Source organism: Mytilus trossulus, chromosome 7 (assembly GCF_036588685.1).
Source record: "Mytilus trossulus isolate FHL-02 chromosome 7, PNRI_Mtr1.1.1.hap1, whole genome shotgun sequence".
Lineage (NCBI taxonomy): Eukaryota > Metazoa > Mollusca > Bivalvia > Mytilida > Mytilidae > Mytilus > Mytilus trossulus.
In genome coordinates this window covers 25154727-25175548 of record NC_086379.1, presented here as the reverse complement: position 1 = coordinate 25175548, position 20822 = coordinate 25154727, and the positions used below count along the sequence as shown (strand labels likewise).

The 20822-nt window shown below is 32.7% G+C and overlaps 1 protein-coding gene across 1 annotated transcript; it reads left to right on the top strand.

Annotated features, from left to right (window-relative positions):
* The first annotated feature begins 274 nt into the window (after nucleotides 1-274).
* On the top strand, nucleotides 275-7754 carry LOC134726924 (uncharacterized). Its single transcript, XM_063591320.1, has 3 exons — nucleotides 275-344; nucleotides 2139-2626; nucleotides 7065-7754. Exons 2-3 carry the CDS (start codon nucleotides 2139-2141, stop codon nucleotides 7483-7485), a joined length of 909 nt encoding a protein of 302 aa, XP_063447390.1. The 5' UTR covers nucleotides 275-344; the 3' UTR covers nucleotides 7486-7754.
* Nucleotides 7755-20822: the final 13068 nt, after the last annotated feature.

Below are 20822 nucleotides of genomic sequence, written 5' to 3'. Positions count from 1 at the left end.
ATCAACCCTTTCATGATTTCAAAGCCCTCGGATTCGCTCACCGTGGCATAACTAAAAATTTACTCTTCAATGCTGTTACATTTTTTTCTGTTTAAAGTTTAAGTGTAAAGCGAAATTCGATCGGTTTTAATTTAGAATATTTCAACATTTTGATACCGTCCCTTTTTGTTGTTGATTAGTCTAAGTGACTATATAAACTACTTTTGAACATGTTTATTTAAGATAACATAACAATGATAACACATATGTTTTTACTACGTGCATATCTGTATAAGTTAGAAATTACCAATGCGTGGGAAATCTTTATCATAAAGAAGGAAGTATAACACAAAAGACTGAATGAGGTTCGTATTTAGATATGACAATCATATATTAGTTGTGTTTTATAATTATGTGTTTTCCAAGTCTGTATTTCTACTTGATGGGTGTAGTTACAACATTTTAAGTTTAAAGATGACCATTGTCACGTACAGGGGATGCACCAGTTATTATAATGGTTGCCACCGGACGTCTGTAAAACGTCATTTATACAATTTAGTATGTCGGTTTTTCAGTGGCGGACCCGATGCTATGAAAATAAAAGGCACTTACTGAAACATGTGACATGCCTTTTGTCACAGTTGTTATCACAAACGCTTTGGGTAGGACTATCATGTATCTTTGAAAGTACGCACAGCAAACGGTGACAGACAATCATGCATTTGTTAGCTTTTCACTAGCTTTCAGTAACTGCGAGTACTCTCAAATCGTACCTTCTTGTTAATTTGACCTGTAAATTTGTAATGTTTTTGTGTTATTCAATATAAATAGAAGATGTGGTATGATTGCCAATGAGACAACTATCCACAAAAGACCAAAATGACACAGACATTAACAACTATAGGTCACCGTACGGCCTTCCACAATGAGCAAAGCCCATACCTCATAGTCAGCTATAAAATGCCTCGATAAGACAATGTGAAACAATTCAAACGAGAAAACTAACGGCCTTATTTATGTAAAAAAATGAACGAAAAACAAATATGTAACACAATATTTACATATTGAGGCTTATATTTCGTCTATATATCAGCTTTGATAAGGGTTTGTTATTACATTGTACGATAATTTTTCACTTCTTCGAAAAAATATTTCCATTTTCCATTAAATTGTATACCTTACCACAAAACTATTTTCATTTACCTGTGTGTATTATTGTTTATTGCGGCTTTTAGTTGTTGGTATTTTTTTAATTGTTTAACATCTCACAGCGTTAGCTACTGTTATCTATTCACCGCTTATTTTATTGATGTTGTATTAACATTGTTTCATAGATCAAATTCATTCGTTCAGTGTATGTTCACTAGTGTTAATATGCATTTTGATTGGGTTAAGCCGTTTCAATTGATATTTTATAGTGTGTCTTTTTGTGTTGTGTTGTTACATTATTGTTTCAGGTTATAGCGTAATTTGGTACCTATCAAAACATTTAAACCATTTGCATGTTTTTGCATCTGTCGCAAGTCAGAAATCTGATGTTCAGTAGTTGTCGTTTTTTGATGTGGTTCATAAGTGTTTCTCGTTTCTCGCTTTTTTATTTTTTTTATATCAGACTGTTGGCTTTCCCGTTTGAATGGTTAACAATAGTAATTTTTGGGGTCTTTCTTTACTAGCTTGCTATTCGGTGTGAGCCAAGGCTATTTTGAAATATAACATTAAAATGACAACATAATATTACAGGAATACAATACAAATAAATAGGAGAACATATTAGACAAAGAAACACATGAATAATCAGGAAATAATCTTAAAACCAGAAATATTACTAACAGAACAATTACTGTAAGCGGAGGTGAAAAGACAGGATCTTTTTATAACTTTGTAGTCAATACATAGTAAAGATCAGAGGAGACCAACAGCTGAGATCTGGGTGTAACTTGTCTCTCCATTGTTCGACTAGAATATGTGGAGGACACGGCCTTTAAGCCCTTTTACCGATGTCATTCTCCCTCATATCCGAACGAAAACACAACAAAAAACACAAACAAAAAAAACGCTTTGCGAGTACCATTCCAATTTTTTGTTTATCTCAACATTTGATAGTCACCAAGTATGTGATTTAAACACACAGACAGCATAAATTTCACGTTTTTTAACAGATGGCTCAGGCTTTAGCAATACCTGGTGATGTTAGACACAGTTTTGAACTCATGGTATCATTTGAGCACGACTTTGGAAGAATAACTGGGATGGCAGCTTCAGGAAAGAGAAACAAATGTATACTTCTTTGTGATTATTTGAGGAAGAATCTGGTTTTGGTAGATTCACGTGGAAATTTTATAAATAGTCTGCCAACAGAAAGTGAACCATACGATGTTGCTATCACTTGGAGTAATATCGGATATGTGACTTTGCCTAATGCAAGATCTGTTTTGCAAGTAGACCCAGAACTGATGGTTGTTTTAATGAAAATACCATGTCCTGATTGCAATAATTCCGTATTGTGTCTGTCTCGTTTACCACCTAGCGAAACATTAGACGAAAGCGCGTCACAGTTCTGTGCTCAAGATGATGATAAAGAATATTGTATGGTTACTTCTATTTCAAAAGGTGCATCGTATGCATTCAAAATTGGTCCTTACCAAACGTAAGACAGTATACATCATTTTGCTTTTCTCCTAGCTAAATTAGCTAAATATGCTTGTACGATTTGCTCGTGTATGTAGCAGCGTATTAGATTTTAGTGAGAGAAATGTATGTATATATAACTGAAAAATTATTACACCAGGGTTTTTGGTATCACAAACTAGTCAAAACAGTTACTAAATGTTATCAACATGCAGACATCTTATACGTTCAGGTATTTCACATCCAATCTTTTATGGTTAAATTCTTAACAAAGCACAAATATGTCAGCATTCACCTCAAAAGCTAACAAAACCTTTACACAGACTAATCAAAAAGGAATATAGTTGTCAAATCATGAAAGATTACATATTTTGGCTGTAATATTTTTTGATTTTATATGATTCACCTATAGGGTCTTTTCATAAAAAATAAACACATTTATTCTAAAGTTCCTGGCATGATGCGGGTTATGTTCTTTTCCTATATTTTGTGATGGTATAATACCAAACCCCTAATAGGAGGAATTGTGCTTGATATTTATATGATGAAGACATAATCTTTCAATCAGTATAATTGAGGTCTGGTTTCACTGTCCGTATTGTTGTGCGTTTGTTATTTCTTTTGTTGTTTAAAGCGATAAAACAAACTGTTTAACCACGCCGCATTTTAGCACCTGTCCCAAGTCAGGAGCCTTTGACCTTTGTTGATCTTGTTTGATTTTAATTCTAGTTTCTTTTATATATTTCGGAGTTTAGTATGACGTCCATAATCACTGAGCTAGTATTATGCACATTTTTTAGTGGCAAGTTGAAGTACGCCTCCGGTAGCGGTATTTTTTCGCTGCATTGAAGACCCATTGGTGGCCTTCGGCTGTTATCTGCTCTTTGTTAGGTTATTGTCTCTTCGACTCATCTCCTATTTCTATTCTCACTTTTATCTAAATAGAAATGAGAAGATATGATATGAGTGTCAATGAGACAACTCTCCATCCAATTCACAGTGTGTAAAAAGTAAACAGTTATAGGTCAAAGAACGACCGTAAACGGCACGGAGCCTTGACTAATACCTAAATAAAAAGATTGTTTACAGCTTTATCTTTCAGTGTATTTAGGACACCTTACGCATATTAAAATGAGATTTCATCTAGATTCATTCAGAAATAAATACTGCTTAAATTTGTATAGTGTTAATAGACATGGAAGCATTAATCAAAGCACTGATTAATACAGAATGCATACATAACTGATAAATGAATACATAAGAGAAGAATAATATAAGGTTTTGGTTACTAACATGTCTGTTCTACGTTTAAATGCAAGGAAAAGAAGTTTACAAAGGTGACATATTACATTTTTTGCAAACAACAACTGCACAAGCTTTAAATTAATGACGATGGACGCATCAACTCATATGGCTCGATGTAATCTCTCCTCAGTATTTCATTATAACAATCACACTGTTAAATGAAATAAAACTCGTCTTCTACTGTATTTTAAGTACAGAGAGTACACATTAAAAACTTAACACACGGTCACCGATTTACAACTCTATAATGAATTAACATACAAGATAAGCAAACACCACATACTTTTTTTCATTTATTGAACAAATTAATGTAATCTAAGGTTATTTTAAAACACTCATAAGTAAAATATCTTTGCTTGGTCTTCTTAAGCCTGTGTACTCTTAAAATAATTTAAGGTGATGATATTTTCAAACTTTTATATATTTGAGCGCTAAATAATGTAAACCTTTTTTGACTGATGACGATTTACTTCATGTAAAGAATTAATCGCCTTAAACACGCGACTTTCTATAAAAATAAATCATCATTTCTCAAACGGTACAGTTGTTCGACATATTTATAGCGGAAAATAATATTTATTTCTAGAAATCTTTAGAAATCTTTGACATAATTATTTTGTCCTAATTTCAACAAGGAATTGTAAATATACAATTCCTTGATTTCAAGAAAGATTAGGTGTTACAATTTATAAATTGCTTTCCTGTTGTCACGGAATAAAAGTGCCTTCATAATATAAGTTCCAAATGGAAAAAAATATTCTGGAATATTACCTCCACAGGAATAAATATTACAGTAGTTGTTCCTAAAGGAATAAATAGCATAGAATATTTGTTCCATCAGGTACAGGTATTATGACATTGTTTATAATAAAGTTTCCACTGGAACTTCTGTTAGGTGGAAAAAATATACGTTGACACTATCATTCTCCTTATCTTCTGTATATAAACAAGCGGTAGCTTCGAACGTCGTGTGAAGGGAAATTACGTTGTATCAAATCCGACATAGATTTGGATAAAACAAAACAATGCCATATATTTGTCATTTGTTTGGCGTTTATGACATTATATTAACAAAAGATTATGAATTTGCAGGAACTTGCAATAGATCTGAAAGACTGAAACCCACCATAGATTTGAATCCTACATATTTAAAAAAGTACACCGGCAAATTTTGCTGAAGTGAAATTCACGTAAAAAAAATTTCACGTGAAATTCACCTCAAGCGAGCTTATAATATTATATGAAACTCCCGCCAAAATTTGTATATTAATTTCACGTGAATTTAGGTTCATGTGAACCTCAAGTGAAATTTTTATTGGAGTTTCACGTAAATTGTACCCAGAAATGGTATTTTTCATGATCATATTATTTGATTATTTTAAAGATTCAGGTGAATTTCACGGGGAAAATAAATCATGTGATTTGAACATTGGACATGAAATTCACGTGAGTTTCACCAAGGAATTGTATAGTTAAATATACAATTCCTTGGTTTCACGTACAAGCTCGTTTGAGATCAAATAAACTAAAATTTCGTGGGAGATTCACATTCGTTTATTGTGTTTGAGCTTTTGGTATTGACATGTGATAAGGTACATTCCGTTTATCTCGCAGTTCGGTATTTTTGTTATTTTACTTTTAAAAAACACCATAAGTCACATATTCGTTAAGGTTAAACTTCGACGTGTTGTCGACATCACATTTTTTTGATGCTGTGTTATTAATTAAGAAATAATTCATGGAAGCCATAGATTTGTTGGAAATTTACACATGGCCTGGGCCGTGATATTCGAATTTTATCCTGAGCGTTAGCGAGGGATAAAATTAAAGAATATCACGGCCCAGGCCATGTGTAAATTTACAACAAATCTATGGCTTCCATGAATTATTTCGATTCTAATAGGACAAATAAGTTAATTTAAATACTGAAGCGAGGGTTAATGTGTCGTGTGTGGAGCTGTTCTTTTTTACTCCTTGTTAGATAAGCTCAAATATTCTCATACATCTTTAACTTGCATTAATTATTTCGTTAATAACCGCTAGAAAAAAATATGTTTAATTCTCAAACCCAATATTTCCGATTTTTAAATTACATGTTTTCTCGTAAGCTACCGTCAAATCCAAAATTGCCATTTCGTAAAAAAGGAGCTGCCATGTTGACTCGCTGAAATCAAATGCAATAGAATAAAAAACCTCAGAATTTCATTTTTATACAATATTATACGAACTTCGTTGGTTTCAATTTTTTTTTAATTTTGTGATATTGACTAAAGATTGTTTTTATACTGCAACTTAAATTAGTATATTGATATTTTTTTTAAATCGTAACATAAATATCAAGCTTATTTGCATCCCTTAATGAACCCCTGATTGTAGAGAAAGTGTTCCATGATGAAATTGACATTGCACAAAATATACAGTGTTACTATTTTTAGGAAATAAACAATAAAATTGAGAATGGAAATGGGGAATGTGTCAAAGAGACAACAACCCGACCAAAATAAAAAAACACAACAGCAGAAGGTTTTTTATTTGCAATACATTAATTCTTTTTATCATGCATCTGAATAAGAATAAAAGTTCTATAATGCCGTTTGTTTTTTAAAATTAGTAATACAATAAAATTGGCAAAGCGTTTGCAATGTAGGTTCAAATACATGTGGATTTACGTGGGAGGTATATTGTAACATCCATTATAATGTATATCTCTGAGTCTGCGCTAAGTATAGATATATCGAGAATTTTCACACGGTGTTGTTTACAAAGCGAAAGAAGCACGTCATATTAGAATAAACATTAATAATACCTTCTGTACTTAATACATATATATTTAACCTAGATGACAGAGTCCTTCAGAGTGCGTGGTGGTAACACGTTGTAACGTGCATTCAAATACTGCTCATATATTACGTAGTTTGCCGAATATATTTTTGAAATTAGCATAACAACTGTGCTTATAGTATTAGAAGAATTGCAATAAATTTATAATTAGTTACACATATACAAAAACATTTGTACTGATTGGACGATAAATGATCACTGAACATCTTAACATGAGTGACAAACAAGTGCATTTGTATTTATTTTTATATTTTAAATTAAACGTCATGATAAACCTCTGTCTTTAATAACGATCGTTTTTTTTTTTCAAGGAACCTTTCCACAGAAGATACTGAATCATATATTATGACAAAGACTATAGCTTTTGACAGTTTGGTTGCAAAGTTTCATATGTTGTCCAACAATAATATTATTTATTGTAAAAGTGGTAAGGATTACATAATTAAGGGGAATCTAGATCAGAATTTCAGTCCTCACCGCAGCAAAATAGTTATACCTAAAATAGAAGTGCCTAGTGACGTATGCTCTGATGACTTTGGTAACATTTACGTCAGTGGAAAGGGATCCAACACTATACACAGATTGACAGAGGAAGGAAAGGTTCTTGACATTCCACTGGCTAGTCAACACGGGATAAAACAACCCATCGCAATCTGCTTCAACCAGGATTACACTAAATTTTATGTTGCCAATGAATGGGGAGAAAAAGTCCTTGTATTTAGAGTTCATTGATAAACTGACATATTTTAGAAGTTACATTAGTGATTGTTAATACGTATTTACAGAATTTTATCTTACGTAATGTTGTTTTTTTTATATTGATTTCTTCTCAATGCGGAAACTATTTGTTTTAGAATTGTCATGCATTTGAATGTTTTTGATGAACAAGCATTTGAAGATTATTTTGGGAAATTTTTAAATCAAATTGCTGAGGATACAAAATGAATATGGTATATAGACAATAATAGTGCATTGTCTTTATACTGCAATCTAAAAAAAAAAAAAAACATTTTCAATTGTTGTTTAATGTGTAAATGTTGTTCTTTGATTTAAATATTGTAAAACTTCCCCCTTTTATGAAAAGGCCTCATATCACGCAGGCGGAGAAGTATACAACACAATGAAATGTACATTACCAGTTGAAACCCGCAATCGATGGGAGAACGAATTTGTTTGAGAACAAACTAAAATATCAACAATAAGCGTAAATCATAATGTCAGATTTGTAGTTTGCCTACCAAAAATATTTACAAGTGAAATATGTTTATTTGTAAAAAAAAATGCAAAATAACTAAGTTTGAGTCGTTGTATATAATCAAAGGCAACAGTAGTATACCGCTGTTCAAAACTCGTAAATCCATGGACAAAAAAATCCAAATCGAGGGAAACGCATACATTGGGAACAAAAACAGGTTGAATAGGTCGTATGAATAATTAATTGTAATAATTTCGGCAATTTCTATATAAGTATTCATGAGGAAAAGTGATAGCAGGTCAGTGACTGTATATGAAATAGAAATATACGGTCAACGCATTTTGACTGCTCAAATAGAACGAGTGCAGTATAAACTAATTTAAAATGGACGTATGCTCTTTTCTAATCCTATATCAATTTACTAGCCACTTTATATGTGTATGTCTCGCTTGATACATATTGAAAAAAATATGATATTCAATGTAAAATTTGTTTAAAATTGTGTTCAATTTGAGATAACGAAAGTTTTTTTATCACAACTTTTGCTGATTTTACATACAGAAGGTACATGTATCTATGTACTGTAATGGTCACTGATTGATATACCTTTATGTTTGTAGTCATGCCCTCAATTGGTCCTTTATTGGGTTAATAAACAAGAGGCTCTGAAGAGACAATAACTCCTTAAGCGGTTAATTAACAATTTTGGTCCTATAAATAAAGGCAACAGTAGTATACCGCTGTTCAAAACTCATAAATCCATGGACAAAAAACAAAATCGGGGTAACAAACTAAAACCGAGGGAAACGCATTAAATATAAGAGGAGAACAACGACACAACACCGAAACGCAACACACACAGAAACGGACCAAGCATCAGACAAAACACCACGAGAATAACAAATATAACATGAAAACCAAATACACATTAATTTGGGATAGACAAGTACCGTGCCACGTCTTATCTCAATATCTCAAAAATAAGAGAAAACACAAAAGACTCACCGTTAAAATGCAACACACATAGAAACGAACAATAATATAACAATTACCATCTTCCTGACTTGGTAAAGGACACTTTTAAAGGGTAATAAAAGTGGTGGGTTGAACCTGGTTTTGTGGCATGCCAAACCTCGCACTTTAATGGCAAAGTTAAATATAACATTGAAATGACAACATAATATAAACTGTTTTGCAGATCTTACTGAACAATTTTGCCGCTTACAGTTTATCTTTTTTTAATAATATTCAAGATAATAACCAAAAACTGCAAACATTCCTTTAAATAATCAATTTAGTTCAAACATATTTATTTATAGTGGATTGGGCAACAAGTTATAACAACTTATATTAATCTCTTTCTACCATGTCTACTTTGCGGGTGCCAGTGCTGCCTTGTAGCGGCATATTAGGCTACAATTTTTCGAAATCTACAAGGGTGTCTTTAACGTGCAAGAGACATGGATCTCTCTTTGAACGGGTCAGCCATATATCGTCCCATTCCGACGTATAATGTCATCGTTTCTCAAGACCATACTCTTAAATGTTGTCGAGAAAGAGCCGAAAAATCAGTCCCTGAAAATTTTCTCCGCGAACCAGGAACCTTTATGTAAGTAATCCGATGCCTTAAACACTATACCATGGCTCCCTCTTAATAATCAGTTTAGTGGCAGAAACCAAAAAAATGATTTGTTTGGTTCGTCTGAAAATTTCCGGGCTAATAGATCTTGACCGTTTCAGATTTGCTCTAAATGCTACAGTTTCTGAGATTTAAGCTAAAAACTGCATTTGACCCCTATGTTCTTTTTTTTAGCCATGGTGGGCATGTTTGTCGATGGATCAAAAATACAATTTATATACTAGGCATCATAAGTTAACGTTTGAAGGTATCTGGCCCAGTAGTTTCAGGGTATCTCTAAGTTTTTTAAATGTTAGTAAACTTGATGATTGAATTGTTCAAAACTGTATTTGAAGAACTATAACTCACTATTGACAATTTTGGTAATAAACCTTTTTGTAGATCTTACTTCGCTGATCATTATTGCTGTTTACAGTTTATATCTATCTATAATAATATTAAAGATAATAACAAAAACTGAAAAATTTCCTTAAAACTACCAATTTAGTGGTAGCAACCTAACAATGGGTTGTTCGATTCGTCTATTCGTCAGGGCTGATAGATCTTGACCAAATGGACAATTTAACCCAATGTCAGAGTTGCTCTAAAAGCTTTAGTTTTTTTTTAGATATAAGCCATAAACTTCATTTGAACATATTGGTGGTCATCGGCTGTTGTCTGCTGTTTGGTCGGGTTGTAATCTCTTTTACACATTCCCCATTTCCATTCTCAATTTTATTTGGATTATATTACTGTTTCTTAATGGAAAAAAATACATGTATATATATATATATATATATATACAAAATTCCTCTCTGCTACAAATATGGTTTATTGTTAATGAACTCCTCATTCACTACAGACGATTAAAGGGATGTGTCGTGTTTATAAAAATAAAATCATTATATGCATAAGATAATTCGGAAAAATATTTACGAACATTAAATAAATGAAATAAAGATAGATAGATATAAAATAAGGCAAAAGTAGTATACTGTTGTTCAAATTTAATAAATCGATTGAGAGAAAACAAATCCGAAGGAAACACATCAACAATAAGGGGAAACAACCGGATCAACAGAAACATTGAAGTGCAACAAAAACTTTACAACTCTTAAGTACTACCAATTAGAATAATTGTTAAGTACACATGACACAACATAGAAAACTAAAGACTAAGCAACACGATCGACACTAAAACTGTGGGTGATCTTATGTGTTACGGAAGTGTAAGGAGATCCTGCTCCAAATATGGCACCCGTCGTGTTGTTATGGTTAATACAAACCCGGTTAATAGTCTAATTAGGTAGGTCACATTCGTGAAAAGGAAACAGATTGTTGTTACGATAGAAATAACATACTGTGGATTCATTTATTTTCGTGGGTACCAATTTTCGTGGTTTGAGGAAAACTTACATATTCGTGGATATTTAATTTCGTGGTTTTGGAAAAGTCTACACTCATTCCTTGACAAAATTTGTATTTTGTTTAACATTTGAATTCGTGGTTCTTCTGTACCCACGAAATCCACGAAAATTGGTATCCAACGAATATTAATGAATCCACAGTATCAGATATCATCTCTGAAACAGATATTCCATTACGGTCAACCACATGCACCTGTAAATAATGCAACAGTAGTATACCGATGTTCAAAATTTATAAATTGATAGAAAAAAACTAAAACCGAGGGAAAAGCATTAAATATAAATGAATGACGACACAACATATAAAAATATCAATAAGCGTTGTTTCTTGTTTATGACATAAACATAGTTTATGGTCCGTGTGACAGTTCCAGTAATTTATTTGATAAATATGTTATGTTTGTTTAGGTGAAACGAATTAGAACATAAAAATATATGTAAAATTTACGAAAGGATGATTTCAACGTCTCCATTTGGAACACTTAGTTTAATAGCTTCCTTGTGAGCAACAACCTTTTATCAAGGAAATCATGATAAGAAAAACAAACCCGGAAACATAACATCGTATCAATTCGGAGATATATACTCCGTATGCAGGCGCTGCTGGAGTGTTGCTACATAGGCATGGGAAGTTCACAGTTGGGAAGAAGAAAGCATCTCCTTTGTCGTAGAGTGTTGTTTTCAACCGACCCTCATTGTCATTTCTAAATGTAAGTCAAGTTGTAAGACAGACTTAACTGTAACTGTTGTATCTCTAGTACGATGGGATAGATGCATTCAACATAGTCACCAAATTCTGAATCGTTTAGTGAGAGAATATCCTCTATATAGCGAACAGTAAAGATTAAGTAAATGCTAACTTCTTTTCTTTCTTCCTAAGAAGATCTTGTATGAAATATGCCTCATAAGAATAAAGGAACAAGTCAGCAAGAAGAGGGGCACAATTGATTCATGGGAATGCCCAATAGTTTGTTGAAAAACACGACCCCCAAACTTAACAAATATATAGTCGATCAGGAAAACAAGCATCTTGATAATGTCAGTTTCAGAGTTTGTTGTTTGAATATGAATGAAGTTTTGTGAAGTAAGATGTATCCATTCCTAAACAAGATACTTGTATCTACCTTGGCCATTCATTTACATAGAGGGCTGATATGATGACTGTAATAAAAAGTAAAATCACAAAAATACTGAATTCCGTGGAAAATTCAAAACGGAGAGTCCCTAATCAAATTAAAAAAACAAGAGCTTAAACACATCAAACGAATGGATAACAATTGTCCTATTCCTGACTTGGTATATGCCTTTTCTTATGTAGAAAATGGTGGATTGAACCTGATTTTAAAATTAAACCTCTAACTTGTATGACAGTCACATTAAACTCTATTATATTGACAACGATGCGTGAACAAAACAAACAGACTAATTGGTCAAAATATCAAAAATATAGCAGTCAACATTGTGTTACAATCTTACATCACAAAACAAATCAAACAAATCTGTAACAATGAAGCACAAAATGGCATATAGACCAAGCATACTAGCAAAAACTAAAGACAAGAATACAAAAATTTACCATAGTACAATAACACAAAGACGGGATGTATAAGTACAGAACCACGTCATAAATTTATATGTTAAAAAAGGCATTTAGATAAAGCACATAGTTAAAATGAACTACAAGCAACAAACAAGTTTTACAATAGCACAATAACGGGGTGTATAAAAACAGAGCCACGCTATTTGTATTGAAGTAACACAAAACGGCATATAGAAAAAACACATAAGCAAAAATGAAAGACAAAAATACGAGAATATCATAAACAATAATGACAGGATGTACAAGTACCACAAGCATCTTAATCACAATAAAAACAAACAAGTATCTTACAACTAAGAACAAAAAGGCATATATCAAACCCAACAATCCCATTTATCGCTTTCTTGTTTTTGAATAAGATCTTCATCATCAAAATAAAATTAATAAAATTGTTCAATTTGTTACATGTTCTCTATTGCTTGTTAAACCACTTTGCAAACAAGTGCATAACGGTCTTATTATGGTATTCATGATAAACTTTCAATAAACATTTTGTGAGGAATTAACAGTGTACGTCATATTGTTTATATTGGCTTTATTCATTTCTTAGGGATTGAGAAATATGATTAATAAGTACGTTCTAAAAGTATTAGACAAGAAACATCTACGATTCAGTATTATGACAATTGTCAGAAGCAAAAGCAGTGTACCTTAACATTGGACTTCAGTGCTTTTTTAATGGGGTTCATATGTACTTTTTGATAAAGACGAGCGCATCCATGTACTTTTCAAGCCTGTTTTGTTGACCATGATTGATTCTTTGATGGTCTTAAAGAAAATGGGTTGAAATACATTACCACATAAAATATCATTATCATTGATACGTGGTGGCATTGACATCAAGGTCAGATATAAATCTGCTATACAAACATTTAAACCTGACTATCAATTCATATACAAACCATAGTTGACCAATTGCTTATTGTATCAATAATAGTTATCAAAAGTACCAGGATTATAATAAAACAGACCAAACCATGAAAACTTTACATTGACAGTTGAATGTATCCATAACAATGAGGTCATGGTATGAAACACATTTCAGTCAGTATAGTTGACCTATTGTTTATGGTATATAAATAAAGGAAACAGTAGTATACCGCTGTTCGAAACTCATTAATCGACAGAGATAAAAACAAAACAATTCCGGGTTACAAACCAAAAACTGAGGGAAACGCATAAAAAAGAGGAGATTAACGACAGAGCAAAAACACAACATTAAAATGTAACACACACAGAAACGAACTATAATTTAATAATGGCCATTTTTCTGACTTGGTACAAGAACAAAATGGTGAGTTGAACCTGGTTTTGTCGCATGCTAAACCTCCCGATTTTATGGCAATGTTAAATATAACATTAAAATGACAACATTACATGACAAGACTACAATACAAATAAATGGGAGAACATATAGGACAGATAAACACACGAATTATAGCTTACAAAAGGTACCAGGTTTTTAATTTAATACACCAAACGTGCGTTTCGTCACAAGTAACGAGTGACGCTCGGATGTAAAAAGTTCAAAAGCCAAAACAAGTACAAAGTTGAAGAGCACTGAGCACCAAAAGTTCCAAAACGCTGTCCCTAATACGGATAGGCTTTCCTGCCTGGGATAAGAATATCCTTATTATTTAGAATAATTCATACTTTGATTTAGTCCTGGTATATATGATGAGTTTATTGTAAACAGTAAATTTTATCAAAAAATGACTGTATAATAAATATATATGATAAAACTGAAGTGGTGACTAAATACAGAATAAACACGGATACATTACATAAAAAAACCTAATCCAGCACATCAAAATACACAGCCGAGTAAGCCAAAGCCTCAACGCACAAAGTGACGTCACATTTAAAATTCCAAAAAGACACACAAAGTGACGTCACATTTGAACTTGTAAAAATATTTCCAAAAAATTAGAGAGAATGATGATTGATTTAAGATTAGATTTGTATTAATACTGATATTACATTTATTAATAACAATTAAAGTTACAATACTTATTAACAGCAAATTGTTTTGGTAATTAGATAATTTTAAATTGTATTATCTAGCTATGTCGGTGTTTCTTATGAATCAAACTGTAAACCAAATATATCGTATAAATTTCGTTGAACCAAACTAAAATCTAATAAATGAAGGGGGGGATTAATTATCTTTCCCGTATCACACGAATATAACAGAAAACACGTTAATAGTTATCACAAGTACCAGGATTATAACTTAATACGTCAGGTGGGCGTTACGTCTACATAAGACTTATCAGTGACGCTCAGATCAAAATAGAGTTAAAAAGCCAAAAAAGTACAAAGTGGAAGAGCATTGAGGACCTAAAATTCCAAAATATTGTGCCAAATACGGCTAAGGTATTCTATTCCTGAGATAAGAAAATCCTTAGTTTTTCGATAAAATTCAAAGTTTTGTAACAGGAAATTTACAAAAATGACCATATAATTGATATTCATGTCAACACTGAAGTGCTGACTACTGGGTTTGTGATACCCTCGGGGACGAAACGCCCACCACCAGTGGCATCGACCCAGTGGTATAAATAGTTATCAAAGGTACCAGGATTATAGTTTAATAATACGTGTTATAAGACATTTTACAAAATCCGATGAGAATAACAAATATAACATCAACATACATGAATTTGGGATAGAAAAGTACCATGACACGTCTAATATAGGATACTACAAATATAGTTAAGTCGGCCTCATATCTTGACTTAAATCTAGAAATTGACAATGAGGGTCGGTTGAAAAAAAAACTTGACGACTAAAGAGATGATTTCAGCATTCCAATTGTGAACTTTCCATTTCTCAGTAGTAACATTCCAGCAGCACATGCATACTTGGTATATATCTCCCAATTGATACGATATACTCGTGCTTGCATTTCCTGTCATGATTTTCTAGATAGAGGGTTGCTGCTCACAAGGAAGCTATTAAACCAAGAGTTCCAAATGGTGAAGTTGAAATCATCTCTTCGTTAATTTTCGGACGTCATCACAAGTTGGTTGACCGTTATAGAATAACCGTTTCACAAATGATATCGGATATGTTCCTTAAGTCGTAACTACAATCCCCTTCCCTTTCATGAATGTGACCTACCGAATTAGACTATTTATCGGATTTGTTATCATATAAGCAACACGACGGGTGCCACATGTGGAGCAGGATCTGCTTATCCTTCTGGAGCACCTGATATCACCTCTAGTTTTTGGTGGGGTTCGTGGGGTTGATTCTTTGGTTTTCTATGTTGTGTCATGTGTACTATTGTTTGTCTGTTTGCCTTTTTCATTTTTAGCCATGGTGTTGTCAATTTATTTTTGATTTATGTTTTTGACTGTCACTTTGTTATCGTTTGTCCTTCTGTTATAGTAAGCGAATTCACACTCAGCAAAACAGTCACAATCGGGAATAATTCACGTTCGGTAATTAAAAGATCAGACGACGTAAAGACAAACCACAATTTAACACGTGGTAAAATGTCCTTAGTTAGTCTGGACAAAGAGACATCGTATGGATCAACCAATTCGTGATGGCGTCTGTAAAATTTGCGGAGTGTCATGTTTAATCTGTCCTCCTAATAACTTTGTTGAAGCAGTTCCTGCGTAAGGAGCACACTCCTATATATGAAGTACGTATAGTGTGAACAATCACGAGAATAACGTACCAGTTGAGATATGTAAACACCATACGAAGGGGCAGAGGGTTAGTTACTTCTGAGAAATGGGAAATTAATAATTGGGAAGTTGATATTGTCCCGTTTATCATAGACTTTCGTGTGAAGTCGTCCATTTGTGTCAATATTTAGGAAAAGATCAAGGTAACAAGCAGTCCTTCTAGTATCAGTAGTATCCTTAATTTCAAGTTCACTGAGATATATGAGATGTAAGTATTGGCTGAAATATGGGTCATCGAATGATAGAACCTCGTCAATTTATTTGAAAGTAAAATTAAAGAATTTTGCAAGGTGCTTTTTCTTTTTGTCTTTTAGAAGGTTCTGAAGGAATTCTACTTCATACGAGTACAAAAACAAATCGGCCAATAAGGGTGCACAATAAGTACCCATTGAAATACCGACTGTCTGTTGAAATATAAATCCTCCAAACTCAACAAATATATTGTCGATCAAAAAGTCCAGCATTTTGATAATATCATCTTCAGTATATTTTCTGATAGATTCAGTGTGGTTCTTCACACACTATGAGTTATTTTAACCCAAAACAAGAAATGTCTATCTACGATTCCCATTTTTATAGCAAAAGCTCCGTTCAATGAGATGGTGAAGTCGGTCTTTCAATCCACATCTGGTTAAAACCACTGGTAGAATATATCATCACAATATGTTTATAGCCAATTTTTAACTGTAGAAAGAATTGTAGTCAGAACTATAGAAAGATGTTTAGATGAACATGTTGATGACCCAGCTATGTATCGTTCTTTAAATGGAGTTTTGTGTAGTTTTGGTATCCAGTATAATGATGGTAAATTTTCTTCGTTTTCTTTGATGTTGATACCAAAAGAAAGAAGACCAGATTTGTGATTTTGTAATATTTCGCAATGGTAAATGTTGTTAAAGAATATGTAGGGTTACGTGTAGTTTTATTTATTCCAAACTATGTTGTGAGACATTGCAAATAATGGTTTTTACATATGAAGACAATACTATTGGAGGCTTTATCTGCTGGAATAATGGCATATTTGTCATGCAAAGAAAATGAAGCATCCACAACATCTGGATTCTTGAAAGGTTAGTAACTCTTGTGCTCATTTTGCATCGTAGTTTTTGAATGCGCTTCTGAATTCATGATCGAATAGCTCTCATACATTCAGACAAAGTGTCTAGTTCTGGTTCGTCTGGTTCGCGCTTTTGGAAAATATTGCTGATATTTACAGTATCTAAACCTTTTTTTGCGAATTCTACCTTAAAAAAATAGCAATACTCATGATTATTGCAACTAATCTATACAAAACAGAACTAGAATCAGTAACAGAAGTATTTTGGGACTCTTGAAATAGTAAAGAAAGTTTTGACAATGGAATATAGTATAATTTAGTTCTGATATGATGAATTTCTAAAGGTTTTAAAAAGACGTTAACGTTGTAACGGTATGCACAGCAGGTGGTATATATTTTCTGTGAACATGGCTTCAATTTCGTCGAGCAGAAGTATTAAATAATTGTAATGTATTGACAGTACTACAAAATACATACACCATCAATTTTGTCATTGCATCCAAAGGGAATTGCTGTTCCAAACTCTCTTATCAAACAGACTTCTCTCTGTAATCGATATGGTGTACTCAATATGGGGTTATTGTTGAATGATATATTTTCTCTATAATCCTGACTTTTATTTAAACAATAAAATGGTCAGGCTGATTGAAATGTTTATAGACAAATTTGTTGTTATTAGGATCATTTACATTAGACCGATGATCATTCATTCTAAAATTGAGTCTTTGTCGAGTTCCCCGACGAAGATCAATCCACAAAGAGTACATCCAATGCCGTACACAATATTGGAAGCAGTGTAATTAAAATCCTCATGACTGTGTGTATTGCAACTTTTGGTGGTTAAATTACTTTGAAAGTGGGTATCAGACATAAGTATATAACAGGTTTTACAATTTTTAATGGTACATTTGGAAATAGAGCAATATTGGTTGTTTTCGTCGAAATCTAAAATATCTGAAAGTTGAATAGTAATAGGGCCGAATATAAACTAACTTGTCTTAATTTTTATTGTACAATGAGGATTCAGAAGATTGCACATGTGTCATTTTCATTACATCATTGAAGATGATATTAGGGACATCTGATAAAATCGATATTGTTGTGTCCTTGACAACATCCGATTGGCACCTTTTTATCCAGGGCGGCGTATCATCCAGTATAATATTTTTTATTCTGCTAGTTTTCATGCCGTTAGTCATCTGAGAATCAGATTTTGGGTAAAATTTCACGACTTTAGTTTTGTCTTATTTACGTCTGTAACAAGTTTTAAATAATAAGGCTTCCACACGATTCTCCTCATTGCAATTTTTATATGCAGAGATTTTACTCTGAAGTTTAAATGTCTACCACACCCTTTATCATGAGGCAGATATTCTCCAGTGAGTTTCCTGCAGTTTGTTATCCACTGGCATATAATGTCTCAAGCACGGAACTTTCTATTCCACTGAATGCTTCCAATTTTGTCCACTTTCAGTTGCTTGATGAATTTATAATGTATTATATGGATACCTTCGAGGACAGGACATATTGAAATGAAGTGGATGAGGTTTTCTTCTTCAATCATGCAAATGGGACAGATTGAGTCAGCATTTTCTATTTGAAATTTTGCCTTATTTGCTTGACAGCATGTATATTCTAGTAAGATTTCTTGATTTCTTGCTTTAACTATTACCCTTTTTGTTTCTCCCAGTAAATTCAGAGCTGTCTTCCAAACTGCATGAGTTTTTTGCACAATTTATTGAGTTAATATCAATACGATGAAGAGTTGATTTTGAGAAATTTCTGTTTTCATCCCTTCATGCCAAAATTTTATCATGCAGGTTAGTGTTTCCAGTTAATTTTAGTTGGTGTGTTTTTCCCAAAATTCCTCTATACTAGGAGTTATATTTATGTAAAATAGATTCAGTTCTTTCTAGAAAAGTTCCCTAATTTACCTGCAGTTGAAATTGTCGTAGTGATTTTTTTTTCAGGTTTTGATTTTCTGATGTAAGAATGCAGTGAAAAAGACTTAATTGACGTTTGTGAAGCTTAGTCTAGAGCGAGAGGGCAACAAGTAACACATACATCCTACTGAAGTTGTTCTGACATGCAGAGATTTGATATTTCTCAGAAATGCTGAGCGGAAGTCGCTAAGTGCTTTTAGTTTCTTTATATTTAGCGGAAGAACCTCTAAGCTGTAAAGGAGGCGTGGCAATATATATATTCTGTATATATTGTCCGATACACACGAGTTCAGTTCATTGGCTTCATGAACGCCTGTTTTCATATTTGTTGAGTTTGTAGGTAGACTTTTCCAACAAATTGTCGGCATTCCTATGGGAACAAACTGTGCGCCTTTTCTTGTCGATCTTTTCTTATTTTCATACGAATCGGAGTTCCTTCAGACACTTGTCAAAACAAGGGGATCAAAGAAGCCAGATTATTTAATTTCACTTTCAGATATATTGATGATGTTCTTTCCATAAACAATCCGAACTTTTCTGATTGGGTTCCATTAATATATCCCCTCTTGCTCGGTGTTCGTGGCTTAAGCCTTTGTGTTCAGTACTTAATAAAAGTAAAATTTGAAATGTGATGTCAATGGCAATACTTTTGTGTCATTGGAGTTACTGATTGGTCAGCGGTGTAACTATATAAAAATGCGACATTTTTTGAAAAAGTTATTCCTAAATGAAAGTGTTTTTAGGTCGTATACGAAAGATTAGGTATTATTATACATTTTACATAAATTCAGTTAAAGTGTATTTTTTAGTATTTACAACGGCCATAATTAGGACAGCCAACTTTTTCACGACAATGTGTTCTGAAAAATATGTTTGAATAGAATGCACAGCTATATGAATAATGTCAATAAATCGTTATTTAATCTTAACAACAAATTGGAACAGTTGTTTGATGTTTAACATACTATTTAGTACCTAAGTGTATGTTTTCAATTGGTAACACCATTGGCACGATTCTATCAAAGGATAACCCGAAATGTTAAAATTGAAGGAACTCTTCATGTTTTCCCATTATATATTTCGGAATATCGTTGCTACCATACTATAGAATAGAGGGCCACATTCAAATGTTTTAAACAAAGACATCATTTTTCAAAATATTACCTCGTCGAAATTTGCACTTTTTTTGTGAATGAGTTTGTAGATAGATGTTTTTGTGTTCTGATAAATTGTTCCTTTTTAAAATTGTTACACGATACTGACAGCTGTGCCCATATTTTGACTATTTTATTTATTATGCCTGTTTAGTTTTCGCGTCATTGTAAATATAACGGAATTTGATGAGACTTTCATCAAAGTGAGAGGTTTAGCGCTATAAAACCAGGTTTAATCCATCATTTTCTACATTTGAAAATGCCTGTACAAAGTCAGGAATATGACAGTTCTTGTCCATTCGTTTTTTATGTGTTTTGTAATTTGATTTTGCTATGTGATTATGGAATTTCCAATTAAATTTTTCTCATTATTTTTG

Coding starts and splice junctions, on each gene's coding strand:
- LOC134726924 (XM_063591320.1), top strand. CDS start 2,139: ATGGCTCAGGCTTTAGCAATACCTGGTGATGTTAGACACAGTTTTGAA. Junction 2,627..7,064: donor AAAATTGGTCCTTACCAAAC/GTAAGACAGTAT, acceptor TTTTTTTTCAAG/GAACCTTTCCACAGAAGATA.